Below are 18,617 nucleotides of genomic sequence, written 5' to 3' on the forward strand. Positions count from 1 at the left end.
AATAAAATATATCGATACTCATTCCACACTGTGAATTCTTTTTAGTAGTTCTATTTTAGGTGTGCTATTTAACAGCTATACAGTTCGATGCTAGAAGCTACAGCCGCAGCCTTTGAGGTAGTAGTCAGAACCTAGATTTTGATCATAATTGCACAAGAATGTTGATTTTAATAATAATCAAATATTAATCACTTAGAAAAGCTCGGCTCCTTTTTTTCAACATCCTTGGGTCGCTTAACGTCAACAGAAGTCACGGCAGGCCCAAAAAGAGATAGCGGACGAACTCGACATCTACGACAAAGATTGGCCGCAAAAAACTTTAAACAGAGAGGAGTGGAAGGAGGGAAAGGAGGCCTTTGCCTTGCAGTGGGACGGTCATGGCTGAAATCTAAAATCCGAATCTAAATCTGGGTCGGCATAAATCAACTTACTTTCTAAATAGGTTCGATAGGTTCTTTAAATAATCTGTAGCAGAAATGAGCAAGTGACATATCAATGCAAATCACAACTGACGCTGTCACTGTCAGTCAGTTTCGTCAACAGTTGGAAAATAATTGTAAAGATTATCAAGTTTTATTGAGTTTTAGATATGATTTGCTGCTCTAATTGGAATCCCAATAAATTATAATTGTATCTACATCATAGAAAATCAAAACATCGCCAAGATGTATGCTGTAGAGAAGAAATTCGAAATAGAAATGAAGTTACGAAAGGTATATTTACTCCTAGATATTTGGAATTATTTTACTTTCTTATTATAGTTGGATGATTTCACAAATTTCCAATAGCATAATCTTATATCTAGCATCGTAATAAACAAGAGAAACAATATTATATACGATGTAAATAATATGTTCGGGTTTATTGGTTTATATAAATAACAATAATTGTTTTCACTTTATGTTTTGGGGGCGTGTCGATGTTTATTATTTTTTTACTAGCCAATTTCTTCCTGATTATCAGGAGATGACAAACATCCAAGAGTTGAAGGCTGCCGCTAATCGAGGCTCATCTCTTGCGAATGATGTGTGCAATGTCCTCGGAGCGTGCGAGCAGCGCCTGCAGCAGCTGGAGACTGCTGTACTGCCTCTGTACGGGGACACTGCCAGGCTCCAACATATTCATCAAAGTAAGACATCAATAAATTATCATACTTATAATTATAAGCCACTGCTGAACATAGGCTTCACTTCACCCAATGATCTATTTGATATCAGTGATACTTTATTACTATAGTATCAAGTGATATTGCGGCTTTTTATGTTCATTCTATTTTTTTATTGCTAGTAAAATGTACAAACACAAACAACTTACATTAAAGGCTTCAAAGGCATTATAAATCCTATGGAATTTATTTTTCCAGACATGGAACGCACAGTCCGCTCCTTGGAACATGTGATAAACTACTACATGGTGTCCAGAGAGCTGGCAGACTTGATACAGGCCGGGCCTAACACAAGCACTACAGACTCACTTAATGTCTATCTTGAAGTAAGTCTAGCTAATATTACTAGAATGATTGATAAGTTCTAAAAAGAAGCAAGACTACTTTTTACCAAGTAAATAAAATGGTAATCAGTAGAGACCGGATAATATGCATTTGCATATTTGCATATGCATTTGCATATTTCAGCGATTTTCAAGGCTAATAGCATATTTTTACTAATATCTAGTGATGATGCATATTATTGCTATAATTTACAGTAGGTATTAATGGTCCGACGGAAGTTTTGCCAGAAAATATAAGCGCTAACATAGCACCCAAGCTCATATTCTGCCCAGTTACCTCAGTAGATGTGGAGCGATCATTTTCGACCTATAAAAATATTTTGAATGATCGAAGACATAATCTTACCACTGAACATTTGGAACAATACTTGATTGTTAATGTTTACAAAAATATTAAATAATGTTACATGTTACTGTGTCGATCAATGGATAGTTTTCTATAAAAAAAATTATGCTGATTTTTTAATAAAAAAAAATAAAACTTAATAGTTTCTTTATTTCATCAAATAACAATAAATTAAAAAGATATATACATAATAAAGTAAAACATAAGACAAGTATTTACTAACAAAGCTACTTAAATCTAAAGGAATAATATTATTTACAAAACAAAAAAAAAACTCATTTAATGTTGCATATTCTGTCAGTTTTCGTGCATATTTTAGGCATTTTTCATGCATATTTGCATGCATATTTCAAGCTTTTTATGTTGCATATTATCCGGTCTCTAGTAATCAGTAATTTGTTTTTACATTTTATTAATTGATTCTCTTATTGATAGGCTCTGGACAAGCTAGCAGATGCACAAGGATATTTCAACAAGAACAACCCTCAGAGTGTAGAACTTGAAAATATTGTAAGTGCATTCTAATTTATATTTAAAAATAAATATTTATAATTTAAATATACAATTTTATTCAGACATTTTGTTATGATTGATCTTTTGCAGAATCAACTATACAATACTGGTGTATCTAAGTTGGAGAATGCATTTGAAGAGCTTTTGAGTCGTAACACTAGACCTCTCTCACCTACCACACTTATGGACATGATAGCTTTGGAAGAAGGTAGCTTATTTACAATAATTCTGGTTATAATAATATAATTTTCAATGTTTTGGTCCTCTTTTCTTGTTTCTGTGCATTTTAGACACATTTCTGTCCTGCATCATCAGGTTTCCACAGATTGTCCTGCCCAGTTTAATTGAATTTTCTTTTTAGACGTTCTAATTTTAAAGTCTGTTCTGTTTGTAGATTCAAGTGTGGACAGTGTATCAGTGAGTGGCAGCGGTAGTACATCAGCTACGGCCCTGGACAGTATGCGCGCGGCGGCCGCCTGGCTCAGTGCGGCCGGCGTGCCTCCCGCCAACCAACTACTGGCTATTAGGGCTCCAGCCGCCAAGAGCTCGCTTGTAGCCTTCAAAGACTATCTTAGATCTAGGTCTATGGCTGCTTCGCCGCTTATGGTGAGTTTTATCTTAACTAATTTTATAAATCTAAATTATGATTGAGCTGAAATAACAACTGCAAAATTTACAAAAATTTTTTTCAGAGAGCCAAGAATTTACTACATCGATCAGACAGCACACAGAGAAGGACAAGTAAATTACAGAAAGTGTAAGTTTGAACAAAAGTTTAATATGAAATAACTAATTACCTCAATATTAATTGCTAATGTGTTTGGTTTAGTATCGAGAAACGCGCGAACAAGATAATGATGAAAGCATCTCAGACTCTGGAGCAGTCCACTGGATTCGCTATAGGACCCAGGAAATCTGTCTGTGAAACTTGTAAGTACTTTAACATATTATATATTATTATTTTACTGTGTTGGACTTCTGACGTCGTTAGTAGATTTTATCGGCTCTCTATGTGCATTGCCGCATATTTTTTTTTTTTTTTCCTTGAATATGCCATCAGCTAATTAGCCATAATCAGATGGTATATCTTTGTTTTGTGTTTCAGGAGGTATTTCAGCAAGTACCCCCTTCACATCCTCAGAGTAGTCACCCTCGAGTTAGTGTCTTGTATCAAGTTGCAATATTTGCCAGCGTTTAAGCCTCTTGATATCGTTTTTATCGTCAATAACATCCTTGGCAAGTTTGTTTGTATGCTTCTGAAGCCTTTCTTTGTATTTTTCAGCGTATTTATTAACTTCTTCCTTAATGGTTGACACATTTAGGTATTCATGTAATTCCACATTTTTGGTGAACCATGGTGCATTTGATATTGTTCGTAGGATATTATTTTGGAATCTTTGAAGGATTTCCAGGTTTGAGTTGCTGGCAGATCCCCAGAGCTGAATGCCATATGACCATATGGGTTTTATAATACTTTTATAAACTAATAGTTTGTTGCTCAGACTTAGTGATGACTGTCGCCCAATTAACCAATACAGTCTTTTGAAGTTAAGATCTGCTTCTTTCCTTTTCGATTTTGTATAAAATTTGCCGCATTTAAGTATAAAAAAATAGTGTCTGAATGACGGTGCGTGTGTCCCCAGACACGGAGGAGAGCAGCGAGGCGCTGGACGAGTGGGAGGCGGAGGTGGCGGGCAGCGTGGCGGCCTGCGTGTGTCGCCTGGCCAGGCACGAGCAGCGACACGTGCTGGGGCTGCTGCCGCTGCCGAGACTGCCCGCGCTGCTCGCCGCGCTACTCAAGGACTGCTTCGCCATACTCGCACAGGATGTTGAGGTACTGGGTTTGCTACGCTATGCTTGCGTATAATTACTAAGTTCCATATGTATTTACTACACATGCGTTTTGTCCCCCAGCGTGCGTGCATGAAGTCCCGTCGCTCGGCGAGTAAGTGCGGCAGTGCGGCCGGATGCTGGTCCGTACTGGCGCGACTACAGCGCCTGCAGCCTGAACTGGAGCGTGCACTGGCGCCCGCCTCGCCGCAACCATACCAAGCCATAGTGCAGCACTGCCAGCAGAATGTAAGCCATAGAATATACTGATTGACGGAAAATTTGCTGCAGTTGGGACTTAATGACCAATCAAATCTTGTTGGAAAATTATTAATTGGTCTTGCGATCTTACTTCTAAGAGTGCCTATGTTGATAATATTATTTGCGTGTGCAGTGCGTGAAGTCCCTGGAGGAGTGGGTGGAGGGCGTGCGCAGCGACAGTTCCCCCGGGCCCGTGGACGGCACCGTGCACCAGCTGGCCGCCGCCGCGCTGGCGCACTGCCAGGCACTCGCCGCGCACATCGCCACCATCGGTACGCCTTTACTTACTTAGCTTTCCATCTACATGGAGAAAACCACAATAAAAAACCAATTTCTTTTTCTAGTTTCTTCGATTCTCTTGTTCTAATTACATATAAAAATATGTGAAATAAATAAATGTTTATACTACAGGTCCGGCTCTCGCGACGGAGCCATCCTACAACCGCGCAGTCAGTCAGCTGTCGGGAGTCCACGACAGAAATGCGGTCATGTTGGCTGTGTACATGCGTAACTATCAACTTTCATTATAACGTTCATGTAAATAGTTTCGAGTGTCTCGTTTGTCGAGTGGTCAAAGCACGACAGCTCGACTGCCGAGAAAGGATTTAGGAAGTCAATGCTCGAATATTGGTTTTCATTTGCTTTCTATTGCTCAGTTTGTAACTATGTAGGTATAAGCTTGTTGCCATTGCATGAGACTTCTTATATCTAAATGAAATTTTATACCAACAGGTAAAGTACTGGCCCAGCTGAACTTTGCGCTAAGAAACAAGAGTGAACAGTACCCAGATGCACTGAAAGCGATATTTTTGCTGAACAACACTTTATACTTACTACAGGTAACAGAAACCTCATTCTTTTCTTGATTTTCATCTTTATTTTCTTTTGTATATTAAGTTTAAAATCGTATGACATGTTCTGGAGAACCAACTAGTTCATACCATTTATTGCAGGGTCTTCAGAGAAGTGGCTTGCTTGATGTGTTGATGTTGGCTGAGCCAGACTGTGAAGTCAATTACAGGGACATGATACAAGAACATAAAAATGCTTATTTACAAAGGTAAGGCGTTATTTGAAATCTATAGACTCATTCTTATTGTTTAAATTGTGTATATGATCTCTTTTTGATGTGCGTGTTCATAGTATTTTTACTTATATTCAATTGTTAATTATTGCAGTTGGAACAAACTTCTAGCTCACACAGTATTAGACGAGCCTCTGCCTGCCAAACTGCGTGACAAGGACAGGCAGATGCTGAAGGATAAGTTTGCAGTAAGTAAACCAATACTAAATCGGCAACTTCATTTACAAGATTTAAAATCCTAGGTAATTTCAGGTATACTTTGTGGTCAGAGTGGTCAAAATGTATATCTTTGAGAATATGTCAGATCAGTAACTAATTGAAGCACTTGGATAGTTTTAAGAATTGAATGTATGTGTGTTGCAGTCATTCAACCGCGAGTGGGAGGAAATCACCCGCGCCCAGACTGGGTACAGCGTGCCCGACGCGGAGCTGCGCGAGGCACTCAAGCGCGACAACAAGCAGGCCATACTGCCCAAGTACTCCGCATTCTACGACGCTTACGCTGGTCTGCCGTTCTCTAAGAACCCTGACAAATATGTCAAGTACACTCAACTGCAGGTTAGTGCTGCTTAACTTACTAATCCATTATAACTTATTTTCTTGATAGTTAGAAAATATAATTGTTTTCTCTGAACATATGCAAGAAATTCATCCTAATCAGTTCAGCCATTATCGAGTTTGAGTAGACACTAAGGAGCAGCATAAGATGCAATTTTATTGCTTGTTTTTCTACATATTTCTATTTTACATACTTTCAGATTTCCACACAATTGGACGGCTACTTCGATGAAGCTGCTTAGTTAGCTTAGATTATGTAGCTATAGATTGTCAGTTATTATTCTACATAAAATACACTAGTATAGAGAGAAAATCACTATTTATTTAATCACAGATTTATAATGAGATGATTATATCAAACTACACAAATATATTATTATATGAATAAATTATGTCTTATTTATTTAATAAATAAATATAATGTTTACTTCTTCTTCCTGCGAGTCCTCCTCTTGGGCCACTGAAACAAAAACAACCTCATAACACTCCCATACCACTACTGTGGTCAAAAGACAAACCTTGGCTCATTATTTCGTAAATAAAGCTGAAAATTTGAATTATTTGCTTTGTCATATTTTTCTATTAAAATATTATTGCAATGTATAACTGAAGTCTAAACAAGCCAAGGTTTGATCTTTTATACTAAAAACTAATGTTTATAATTACTTTTATTTATAAGTTTAGTATCAGTCGGCTGCTTCTTCCTAACTTTGTATCTAGCATAATGTAAGGGAAATCTCAGTGGCGGATATAGTCCTCTCTATTATGAATAAAATGATACATTTTTATTTTGAAATTAGCCCATAACTGGATTTCTGTTCAAATATAGCAAACAGATTTATTTTTTTTAAATTGTTTTTATATGAAATGCAAACTGCAAACTGCATGAAATTGTGCTGATACTGCCCCATCCCAGTGTTAGGATATAGTGGTTGTTGTGACTAACAACAAAACTGGAATTTGTTTGAGCGAAGCTCAATATAAGCTTAGGGTTAGTTTAGATTATTCTTAGATCTAAAAGATGAGAGGTTATAAAAGCAGCCGCGATACATTTGCTCTGGTTTTATTTAACACTACACTCTGGTATTTCCGTGGAGGGGATCTCATGAGTCATTGAGTCCATATAGGCCGGCTTTTGTAGCATAGCCTTTATTTATCCAGTCGATCCGCCACTGGAGAACCTACTTTTAAAGCCTGAAGATTACAAAATGATTGCCCACCGCAAAAAGCAGGCAACATTTGGCCCCACAATTTGGTCAATTTGATGAGCCAATACTTGTTGTTTATGATTTAAATTGTAAGATCAATCAACGGAGGGATCGCGTTAGTTTTATGAGGTCTAATTGTGTTAAAATAATTATGCATAGAAAGTTATAACTGAATCATCGATCAAAATTAATGAAAAACTGTTTCTTTTATCTTACGCGTCCTTAAAGCCCTGCTCCGTTGATTGCGCTGGTTGGTATTCGAGTAAATTGTGCTCCATCCGAATCAGCAAACCGACATTATCCAGAGATTAGTTCGATAGTTCTACTAAGGTTTAAATCAAACGCATAAATAATAAACATAATGTATAATTCCAGGCATGCAGTTCGATATTTTGTCTTTTGCAAATATATTCGAAGGCAAAGCACTTATAAAATATACATATTAAAAACAAAATAGATGTCAAAAAATGGAATCAATTTGGCAATGTATTATACAAGCAGTTTGCACAAAAAATAAATTTTCTTATATACATAACATAGTATATAAAGCAAAACATAAAAGCATGTATAACTAAATGCTGTTAAAATGTAAATAGTAATTGCATACTATTTACATTTGTATTTACACTACCGCTCCCAGTGGAACTACCAGTCTAATCTCTGTAAGCCATTGAACTCAAGTGTGATACTTTACGTCGGGAACAAAGACAAATTCGTTGGATAACCCCAATGGTACCTTTGGACTGGCCTCGCTATCCGGCTGCTCCGCTTGCAACTAACAACAAGTAGATTTCCACATTTGAAACAAACAAACGTCCGTGTACTTGGCATCGTACTGTTTGTATAGTATCATCGTACCTGCGGGAACTGAGACAGCTGACGTTTAAAATGTGCCTGCGTGATATGTTATCCCGCGGGAACTAGCTGTGCCCGCAGCTTCGCCCGCGTGGCCGAACCAACCACAAGCCGTGCTAAATATAAAGCTACATACATATTCGAGTTAGTAATTGTTTATAAAAATCTAACCTTTTGTTTACTTTTACGACACTATGATATTATGAAAAGCTTGTAAAAAATTATGACCGAAATTTGGATGAATTTCATATTAACACGTTGACTGTCCCATCTATTTTGGATAATCTCGTTGGTACGTCTAATGGAACTTAAAATATTCTACTGAAAAAAAAATATAAAATTTCGATGGAACATTCAAGTCTTTGTTCATACGTCCCTAGAAAATTCAAAATTTTAGCTCACACGTCCTGCCGCAGTAAAGGCAGTTCAATTGCCACTGACTAATGCATTATATATGTATAATGCACGGATGTCACAGCCAGATCATATCATGCATTACATGTAATGCACGGACAGTCAACGTGTTAAGTTTTGGAATGGAATTAATGAGATTTTACATGGGGATTTTCGTTCGTAATTCGTTAAATTATTATGACTCTCTCTGGTTGATAAAAAATTCTCCATGTAAAATAACTGCATGAATTAAAATTTAAAATATTAATACTCGTTCATCCACGAGGACGAAGTCACGGGTTTATATTTTACATTAAACCAAAAGAAAACAAAAACATATTTTGAGCTTTATGACATACTAGTTTGGTCACAAGTTCGCCTGTTCGAACCTACACTAAGGGCGACCTGCGTGAGCTATAGCCGTCTGCCTCACCCCAAGAGGCTCATTGGCTGGACGTCTATAAAGACACATTTTAAACACTGCCTCAGTTCGTCAATATCCGATATTCCTCATGAAACCACCTGAAAATTCAGGCCAGAAGGAACATTAGTCTCCTGTTGCGAGGAGTGGGAGAAAGAAAGTTATATTTTATCACAGGTGCATTATTTAGTGCTGTATAGTTTGCCTTATAAATGCTGGGTCCTATAGGATGATGATGTATGAGGAATTTAAAGTTGATAAAACATTGTCTCGAAACACTGGACGGTAATTATAGTACTAATCAAGAGGAAAAACGGTAAAACGTTGATGAAAGAAACCTGTGGATATTTTAACTGTCATGGTGTAGTTTGAATCCTTGAAAAGTGATTTGATGTGATAAGTGTAAACATGAAATATCTTAATTTTGTAATTTTATTATGCTAGATGCTCATAAACATGAACCTCTAGCATGGCTCGAAACTAGTTAAGTTCCTTTTCATACAGTTACGTGAGAAAGCCTATAACAAAATAATTATTTACATGTTGTGTTTTTCTATGCACTAAATATTCACTTGTGACAAAATATCACTTTACTTTCTTAGTATAACACGAAACAAACAAACTTACATACAAACTTTATACCCGTACTTCAGTGCAAACTCGACCCACGTTTTGTCCATTAAGTTTATACTCAACACGACAGATGTCAGGGATTTGCATTATATTGTAGTGTTAATTCATTTTAAACTCTGGTTTCACTAAAACGATTAGTGAATTAGCGTTTTATTTTCTTCAGATAGAGCCTTTATTTAGAGGGGAATGTTACTTGTAATATTAAAGTTTTTCATTACATTTTCCTTGCAATTATATCAAATGAGTCAATGGGCTATGTAATCAATATCATTATTTTACACCTGGAAATGAATCCAAGGTTCACTGCAAGTATTGACCGCTGCCGTTTTGAATATAAACTTTGCACATAACGTGGACGAGTCGATTATTCATTGCGATAACTTTACCAACACACCCGCCGTGGATTTCTCCAACGGCGATCGATGTCTCGAACGAAATACCTGACCCGAACAGATGACTGTTTGTGCGGGAATCGAACCCACTACACTTACCACGGGTTTGTAAATGACGTCAAACCTTGGAATACACCGTGCCACCATCCCTTGATGACGATGATAGCACGGTTTATCATATGTACACCATGAAATTATTTAGTTAATACATTCAGATTGGCATCACAAATAGACTTTACTTCTATGTTTACAAATAATATGAATACTTCCAGTCTCAACTTTACTACAATGAAATAAATTCGTAAATATTTTCACGGTGTACATTCATACTTTACCCTCTTTCTGTTATGGAATTATAGTTATTTAGATGTTTACCTTGAGCGCTTGTGGCGGTGCTTTCTTCTTAGTCGCCGGTTTTTTCACCTCTTTGGCTAATTGATTCTCGTGAGGCGTGAAGGCGCAGGGTAGGATTTTACGGAATCTGAGAGAGAAGTTATGGTTATTTTTATAACTTGATAGAAATAATGGAAAAATCATTGATCCAAATATAAAATAAATATTTAAATTCAATTAAACTAAACAGCACATGTAACAAATTTTAGTATTAAGTGAAAACAGTGCAAGACATTTATAGCTAAGAATTTTAACATAATAAGCACATGAAGTACAGTAATCCCAAGAACAAGATGTTAGTAAAATAGGACAACAATAATAGCAATAGCACGCATCAAATAACAGTTGCTCTGTAAAGTATTAAAAGTGCGGCCACTCTCATAAACTATCCGTATGTATGTAGGTAAGTAAGCTAATACAGAGTGTATTACCAAGGAAAAATATTTTTAGTATGGTAAATAACACCCAAATCTACTGACAGATAGGTTATTGATACTGGTTAGTGAACGAAATAGAAGAAAGATAACTCGAGAGCGACGGTTATTTGAAGCATACAGTATGATTACAATTACACACATAGAAAAACGACACAATGATATGACAAAGAGAATATGAGAATGCAGTGATGATGTTCATAAGCAGGTCTTGTCTTCAATTCTTCTTACAATAACTTCATCCCAATTTTAGCTAAGACCCCTTTCACATTGGATCTTGGCGAGGGATGCAAACGCTCGCCAAAATTTCAATGTGATATGGCCCCTAGTTGCATGGGACAGAGAAAAGCGGTGGCGAGTGGCTGGAAGACATCGTGGTACTTGTATGATATTTAGTGTTATAGAAAAGCAAGTTTTATTGGGTATATTCAAACAGTGGTTAGCACAGTTCGATGTGTGAATACACCCAATAAATAAATGTAACAATTAATAAACAATAGATACAGACATTGAAAAAGTGCACACGAAAATACTAGTACTACAACAGACACATTTTGAACAAAAAAACATATTTTTTAACCATGTCTGGAAATGGAAATAGAAATGATTCGTGATTACAACATAGACACATTTTGAAACTAAACAATACACATTTTACGACCCAATTAGGTACATAAATGTATAAGTATGGTGGTACTGACTTGTGGTACGGTAACAGTGCATCGCTGATTACTGGTGGGTTCCGCACCATTTGTGCTTCGTCCGCCTCGGCCAGCTGTGAACTGTCGAACTGCAGCAGTAGGCGCGCGCCACGCCCCGACCGGGACGATAGGAGCATGCTATTTGCTCCATGACTTGGCTGACAATACAATTATTTAGATTATTATATGAGCATCACCTGATGGTAAGGAATCGCCGCTGCCTATATAAAGTTGCTACATACCTCATGTAACAGTACATAGTGCCCAGGCAGTAAACCTTGTAACTGGCTGAGTGCAGTATGCACGGCGGTGATGACTTGTCGCGTCATGTCAGGGTGTTTCTTCGTGAACTTTTCCGCAGGCAGCACATCGATCGTCGCTACGTCGCCTCCCGACCCATCGACGCGAACTATGAAAGATAGTTTGCATTAGTATTCTCAAAATATTACAAAATATGTCAATTAGTGAATGGTAACGACTCATTCTAGGATCCAGCATGAAATTACTAAGCTTAGAAGGAAGTTTAGTTAAAATATTAAAGGTTGTTGGTAAGTACACATAAGACACCCGACTATCCTAGTGTACAATCTTTAAAATAGGTTAAAGTGGACATACAATTAATTGTAACAGCAACATACCATTTACTACAGCAGCATTTTTTCTGAGTGCGAGTGAGAGGGCGATACTTCGTAAGCTGTCCATAGACTGTTCACTGGCTCCTAAATCCAACTGGTATTCAGGTGATGGTTCGAATATTAGTTCCCTTGAGCCATCCTGTGGGACGAAAACAATTTATTATACAAAGATTCAATTTTAAACCTTAATGTTATGTAAACTAGTAATTTCCCACTTACCCTAGCCTTGTGTGGACAATGTACGATAATGTCTAGCTTTTCATTATCTAGTTTGTTTCTAAACTGCCACTTTTTGTAAGAACGACGTGGAGGCTTTTCGTATATAGTATCTGTGGATGAGAACAAAAGTAATGTACTTTAAGTTGTATGTTCTGTTCATATAAATTATAAATATTCCTGACCTAAATAAAAGTCAGTACATTAATAAAACAAACAACATAATTGGTGTATAATGTGTAACTTCTATTTACCTTTACATGTGCAGCTGTAGACTCCAATGTCCTGGCACTCCTCACTGACCCTCCTACTGGCAGCCCTGGTGTTATACCCAATGCTCTCATTACTCATAAGTCGAGCCGACCTCCTCACACTTTCCTCAGTCTTCAATCTCTTACTTGATTTTGGTTTTGGTGAACCAAAGTCTGTGTCCTCTCCTATAGATAGAAATAATTTATTTAGAACAGGATAAATACCTCAAATAACTGTAAATAAATAAAAATAAATGTTTAAAGTTAATACCTGTATCAATAACTAAGTTTTCTTCCTCCTCATCACTTGTTAAATCACTGCTTTCAAATATAGATTTAGCATTCACATGGAATTTGGAACCTACTTCTTTTGGCTTTTCTTTATTAGTATAATTCTTTCGTACCTTCTCCTTTTCTGCCAACCTAGGGAAATAAATTATTCTATTATGCCATGAGATAATAAGAAACAGTTGTCCTAAAGCAAAATTTTATACCAATAGCAAAATTATAATAGATTTGTAATGTACATGTTACTTACGGTATAAGTGTGGATTCCAATAAATGCCTGAATGCTTTGTAGGTCCTGATAGGTGCAACCTCTTTATTTATCGAGAACTCGCTGTCCAATACTACTACATTCGCTTTTTCACCATCTGTTAATCAATTGTTTGAATGTTAAGAGAAGGAATGGAAATCATGCGACAAATATAGTGTTGAATTCATAAATATGTATGTTAATGGATAAAAAGCAATTATGTAAACAACAGGTACATCATCTTAATGTAAGAAGATTTGCTTCAACAGTTTAGCCCTAATAGTCTTGACACTAGAATCTACTCACCAGGACTAATACTCTCACACACAGACAGTGGGATCGTCCAATATCGGTTCCATTGCACCAAACACTTCAAGGCATTCTCACTTGCTATGTACTGTGTCCCATTGGTCCAAGCAAATGTTGCCAGCTCTTTGTGAACCTCTGTTGTTGGCAACATTGATATTGTGTTTTCATCTGTAAAGAAGTTAAAAATGTATTTCATGCAGAAAATCTTATCACACTTATTCTCCAAAGAGGTCTGAGTCGATTTTAAGTAAAACATTTTATTACATATACTTACGAGGTAATATGATTTGGTAAGGATGTTTCTGGCAAGGCTCTGGCACAGTGCAAGGGGTAATGATATTGATTGCCTTTGTTATTTCCTTTGGTATTTGAATCAGAGGTACTTCTGATGGGGCCACCTGAAGGTAAAGCAATAGTGTGAAAATGTATATGGAGTCTTGCAAAAGTTATAATTGAAAGTAATTTTTTATAATTTAGGTATAAGTTTGAAATATTCCTTACACCAATCAATTCCTGTTTAAGTATAACATCACAGTTACTCCTTGGACTTTCAAGAGCTATCTGAGCAGCCAAATCATATTGCTTTGGAAGACCTCGCATTCGTAATGCTTTCATTTTGAATTCTGCCTCATACACAGCTTCCACCAAAGGTTTCGGTCGTAAAGCACGAATAAAGTGATTAGTCGTCCAGATTGTCTTCGCCCAGTCTTTATACTCTTTTTGTTCAGCTAAATATGTCTCTTTTTCAGTCTGAAATTATTCAATATTGTTAGTACTTATATTTACTTACTAGTGGGGAATAAAAATATTAAAAATCAAACAAGGTGCTTGTTCTTGTAACCAATTTGAATATTAATTCAATAAAATCTGTATAATTATTCAATGACAACACTATACAACACCAATTGTAATTTGTAGCTGATAAAATAGCATTCAGAGTATGAAATACATAGCCAAACTCAATACCATTTAGTTCATTCAATATCCACACAATACACATGCAATAGGAGCTAGTGTTACAAGTCAAGAGTAAGCTCCCAGGTATATTTATTTAGCATAATAATAGATTATGTACCTCAAATGCTTTAAAATCCTGTCTAGAAGCCTTGCCTATGAAACAATCTCCTAAAACATGAGGATTCTCAGTACATAAAACCTTTAACATTTGATGGTGTTTGTTAGAAGCCAATTTTGATAACTTTGGGTACTGAGGTACCGCACGGAGACATGGCACATGCATTCTGCCATTGTGAGTCTGAAAAAAATAATTAATTATAGGTTAATTTTCATCTATGCATTTGAGATTTACAGTAGAACTCCAATTATCTGAACTCCGACTATCCGAATCGCCGATTATCCGAATCACAAAAATTGTCCAAAAAGTCTAAGTCAAGTCTTGACTTGACTTGTCTTAACTTGCCGTTGTGCCTACACTGACTTCCCCACGCAATTTAATTCAATAAAAAAATAGTGCAATATCAAAACGTAGCTTTTATTCTCTTCAATGGCAATTTTTTTTAAAAAATCCGATTATCCGAATATTTGATTATCCGAATGGGTCCCGGTCCCCATTAATTCGGATAATTGGAGTTCTACTGTAATTGATTTTGAAACATTAGTTTGATCATGTACACAGGTATGCATTTTGAAATGAAATGTTAGCACATGGCTACTAAATGTTTGTGAACTTATTTATTAAACTTACTTTTTTGTCTCTAAATACTTCATCCCAGTCAATTTTATTTGGAGCCTCATCTTCTGAGTCGCTAGATACCAAAGGGTCAATGAACTTGTTCCTGAGAATTTTCTCAGTATTGCAATTATCTAGGTCTGCCTCCTCTACAAAGTACCTATCCTGGGCTGATGAGCACCTAGAACAAATAAAAAAGTCTTGATACTAGTGGGAAATGTTGAAATTCATCTCTGGAGATGGAATAACTTATCATAACTTATGATTAGGAGCTTAGCTTTCTGTTTTGTTTAAGAATGTACTTGAACTTATTATGAAGTAACTCTTATATTTAACCACCGACTTATCCAGGTAATTAATAATATACATAAGTAATTCGCATTTGTACGAAAAACATACAAAACAATTTCATGTAAAATGAGATGATACCATAATTTGAACGCGTAGCCGTCGAGCACAACACGCATAGCACGACATTTTGTGTTCAATACGAAGTGATTTGTGTTCACAAACCCATGCGTGTCTAAACACCATGTGTATGTTTAATATTCATTGAAACTCAGCCATTTTCGCATTATTTTATTGCTAATTATTATCTGAGCCCAAAATAAAATAAATACCAAGAAAATGATTGGCGATTGAGCAATATTTTAAATTTCAAAAAAAAAATCTCCATCTACCCCAAGCCTGCACCCCAAGCTTGCATTGGGGACGCCGAGAAATTGTTTTTCGAAAATCAACTTACCAATCAAATATTCGCACGTGTTCCATCATCTTGAATGAAGAATTTAATTCTTACTTACTAAAACTAATATCACAACTTTAATTCAATATATTTTTTCATGTAAATATAAAAATATTCACATTTTTAATTATAATTTTATGGGAACGCTTCAGGCACGAGCTTACGGCGTCCTTCGAACCATAGACAATACAAATTAGAGAAATGAACATAGACAAATTCAGATGTCAAACTGTCATTGTCAATCAAGCATAGACTATAAAGTATGGAAAGTCTGAAAATATTTCTGACAAAAACACCTTTTGTTGACTTAGCAACCAATTTAAAAAATATTAATTAATTATTATATGAGATTTCAATTATATTCAATCGTTGTGTTTCACAGTAGGTAACACAATAATATAACATCATGTTTTTTAATTCCCAAGATGCATTACAAGGAAAGAGAGCTTGTAAAAGTTTAGTGGATAACGGGAAATCGGAGGCCTTGCTTTTTTACCGAATTCGGTCCGTTATTTAATGAAAAAAACGTTTACAAGCGCTCTAACACCCGCTTTTCAACAGTTATAATATTTTTCGTGATCCCGTAAAAAATATATTATCCCAAGACCCGAAACCTCTAGTTCGGCAGTCACGTTTGTGACGTCTCTGCTAACTAGGCATAGGCAATCAGTATTGTATTATTTGTTTTTATATGTATGTATGTATGAGTATGAGTTTGCGTGAATAATTTCAAAATATTCCTATTATTCACCCCTCTTCTGCCACCTTTTGATCCCCGTTCGCCCCGTTTTACGATAGTCGCAGCAACCAATCATTTATCGTCAGGTTCGTCACTCAGTTAATTAAGAAATTGAGCTTATTGTCATATTTTTACACATATTTAATCATATGCAGGTACTCCTACTCATAAGTAAATATCATACAGCGGCGCAATTCCACTGCTACGTGACTGCATGCTATCACTGAAAATTTGTATCAGTAAGTATTCAATAATTTTGTGATATATAAGTATGAAAAAATTCTCGATCCGGGAATTGCACTCGAGTAACCCAGTGTCTTTTGCTTAGGGCTATTCCAAGTTAGTAAATACATAGTTAACCGAAATTAAAATGCTTGGTAGTAGGTTTTACTGGTAGGTAACTGGATATCATAAATCATAGATTTAATAATAGTTCAATACTTACCTACCTATTATTTCATAATAGTCTTTGTCGCACAAATGGATGGATAAAAATTAGATTGAAATATTAACTTTAAATTGATAACTATCATAACGTGTTCATAAAAAAGGCTCTTAAATCTTTAAATGAACATTATACATAGATATTAAAGACTAAAGAGACATTAGAAAATGCATTAAAACTGATTGATTTCTGCATTTATTTATCAGTGTAACTTTACTACGTTTTTCACGTGGGCATATATCGCACGAATGGGCCGCTGGACGGTTCGCCTGGAGTGATGGCACGGCTTCACAGAAAAACGTCATGAAACAGCGTGCGTTGAGGTAACTGGCGGCACGGAGACCCAAAGGTCCAACCTAACTCTCCCTCTCGAAATGCTCATAACACACTTGTAACTTCTGTGGAACTTTGAGTGTCCATAGGCGGAGTCTATTGCTGACTCCTAGCCCATTTACCACCTTACACCATAAAAAGTAAAAAATAAAGCGTAAAAAATAATCGTGTAAAAATAAATAAATACTTACCAAGCTAGGTAGGTCACTTACAAAGTTGATGCCTAGGTACCTATAACTTTGTAAGAAATTGAACATAATAATGTATGTTTACTTACTTTTTACTGGACGAAACATCACGTCTTTTATTGCCTGACAGGATAAGACACGGTAAAGTGTTTGAAAAATACAATATTATGAAGACACCCACCTAACTGTTCATAATAAATTAATATTAGGTAAGATAATTTTCAGTTGCTAATACCGATAGCTAATCACTTTTTCTGATAGGTAATATTGCAGCTGAAATTACCACGCTTAATTTTTGTTTCACAAAAATATTTCAGTCAGTCCCCTCGAGACTCGAGCAAACATCATTACTTGATTTCACAGAAAAATCGTAAAATCATGGTTAAATGAAGTGACAAGCTGTCGTTATCAATTGCCCAAAGCTACAGTAGGTCACTGTCTCAATAAATATTTGCAATATTAAACCGTGAAACTGCGTGAAACGCATTATCGGTTGATTAGGTTTGTTTATCGCGCTGTGGGCTTGTGGGTAGGTGGTCATTTCGGCAACAATTTCGCACTTCACCTTTTACCTTCACCTTCATTGCATCGAGCTGAGGAAGTGCTTGAGCGCGCAGTATTGGGTCGTTGCACTTCGATGGCGGGGAAGCAAAACCGTCGCGTCGCGTAAAGCGCAGCCATTACCGCGCGGCCGCACTGCACGCATGCGCGGATATCACGAATTGCGCGCCAAAATATTTCGCGATCTCAAATAAACGACTCGACGATATTTTTTAATTTTTTTATATGACAAATATTTTTATTTTATACAATTATTTTTTGGAATTGTTAGTGCTGTGTTTTTGTTGTACGGGGACGTGTTTTATTCAAAATGAAATATAAGGTAAGTTTTATTTTTTAAACGGTTTAACTTTAAATTAAATAATCTAAAATCCCCACACAAAAATACGGACAAGTAAATTGTGCTTATAAAATCATGGTTGTGAAGTGTTCCTATCCT

At 36.2% G+C, this 18,617-nt stretch overlaps 3 protein-coding genes across 6 annotated transcripts in view; 2 read left to right on the forward strand and 1 right to left on the reverse strand.

Moving 5' to 3' along the window:
• Positions 1 to 494: 494 nt before the first annotated feature.
• On the forward strand, positions 495 to 6,490 carry LOC118263296 (exocyst complex component 7). Its single transcript, XM_035575191.2, has 17 exons — positions 495 to 713; positions 964 to 1,129; positions 1,364 to 1,491; positions 2,291 to 2,365; positions 2,459 to 2,576; positions 2,763 to 2,974; positions 3,061 to 3,125; positions 3,198 to 3,298; positions 4,012 to 4,202; positions 4,283 to 4,447; positions 4,593 to 4,731; positions 4,871 to 4,966; positions 5,192 to 5,298; positions 5,413 to 5,519; positions 5,638 to 5,731; positions 5,907 to 6,101; positions 6,302 to 6,490. Exons 1-17 carry the CDS (start codon positions 666 to 668, stop codon positions 6,341 to 6,343), a joined length of 2,049 nt encoding a protein of 682 aa, XP_035431084.2. The 5' UTR covers positions 495 to 665; the 3' UTR covers positions 6,344 to 6,490.
• On the reverse strand, positions 6,404 to 16,108 carry LOC118263295 (uncharacterized). Of its 4 annotated transcripts, XM_050705570.1 has the most exons (16): positions 15,913 to 16,108; positions 15,183 to 15,348; positions 14,553 to 14,732; positions 13,979 to 14,227; positions 13,752 to 13,875; positions 13,475 to 13,645; positions 13,172 to 13,286; positions 12,905 to 13,056; positions 12,637 to 12,819; positions 12,386 to 12,495; positions 12,170 to 12,305; positions 11,774 to 11,940; positions 11,532 to 11,689; positions 10,379 to 10,484; positions 8,046 to 8,084; positions 6,404 to 6,561 (listed from the first exon to the last, which is right to left on the reverse strand). In XM_050705570.1, exons 1-16 carry the CDS (start codon positions 15,939 to 15,941, stop codon positions 6,526 to 6,528), a joined length of 2,121 nt encoding a protein of 706 aa, XP_050561527.1. In that variant the 5' UTR covers positions 15,942 to 16,108; the 3' UTR covers positions 6,404 to 6,525. The 4 variants fall into 4 exon arrangements, with proteins under 4 accessions (XP_050561527.1, XP_050561528.1, XP_035431080.2 ...); XM_050705571.1 differs by lacking the exon at positions 8,046 to 8,084; XM_035575187.2 differs by lacking the exon at positions 6,404 to 6,561 and having other exon boundaries at positions 6,639 to 8,084.
• Positions 16,109 to 18,211: 2,103 nt separating this feature from the next.
• LOC118263251 (neprilysin-4) overlaps positions 18,212 to 18,617 on the forward strand; it is a 56,075-nt gene continuing 55,669 nt past the window's right edge. The window contains exon 1 of the mRNA XM_050705569.1: positions 18,212 to 18,500. Coding sequence (XP_050561526.1) covers positions 18,489 to 18,500 — 12 coding nt within the window. The 5' untranslated portion in view covers positions 18,212 to 18,488. The remainder of the gene's footprint in view (positions 18,501 to 18,617) is intronic.

Source organism: Spodoptera frugiperda, chromosome 27, assembly GCF_023101765.2.
Source record: "Spodoptera frugiperda isolate SF20-4 chromosome 27, AGI-APGP_CSIRO_Sfru_2.0, whole genome shotgun sequence".
Classification (NCBI taxonomy): domain Eukaryota; kingdom Metazoa; phylum Arthropoda; class Insecta; order Lepidoptera; family Noctuidae; genus Spodoptera; species Spodoptera frugiperda.

Excerpts from the sequence above, each read along its gene's own strand:
- LOC118263295 (XM_035575187.2), bottom strand. The coding sequence starts at position 15,941 with ATGATGGAACACGTGCGAATATTTGATTG. Across the intron at positions 14,733-15,182 it reads AAGTATTTAGAGACAAAAAA|ACTCACAATGGCAGAATGCA; the intron begins GTAAGTTTAATA and ends TATTTTTTTCAG. Across the intron at positions 12,306-12,385 it reads ATTGTCCACACAAGGCTAGG|GATGGCTCAAGGGAACTAAT; the intron begins GTAAGTGGGAAA and ends TTCGTCCCACAG.
- LOC118263296 (XM_035575191.2), top strand. The coding sequence starts at position 666 with ATGTATGCTGTAGAGAAGAAATTCGAAATAGAAATGAAGTTACGAAAG. Across the intron at positions 2,366-2,458 it reads GTGTAGAACTTGAAAATATT|AATCAACTATACAATACTGG; the intron begins GTAAGTGCATTC and ends GATCTTTTGCAG. Across the intron at positions 4,732-4,870 it reads CGCGCACATCGCCACCATCG|GTCCGGCTCTCGCGACGGAG; the intron begins GTACGCCTTTAC and ends TTTATACTACAG.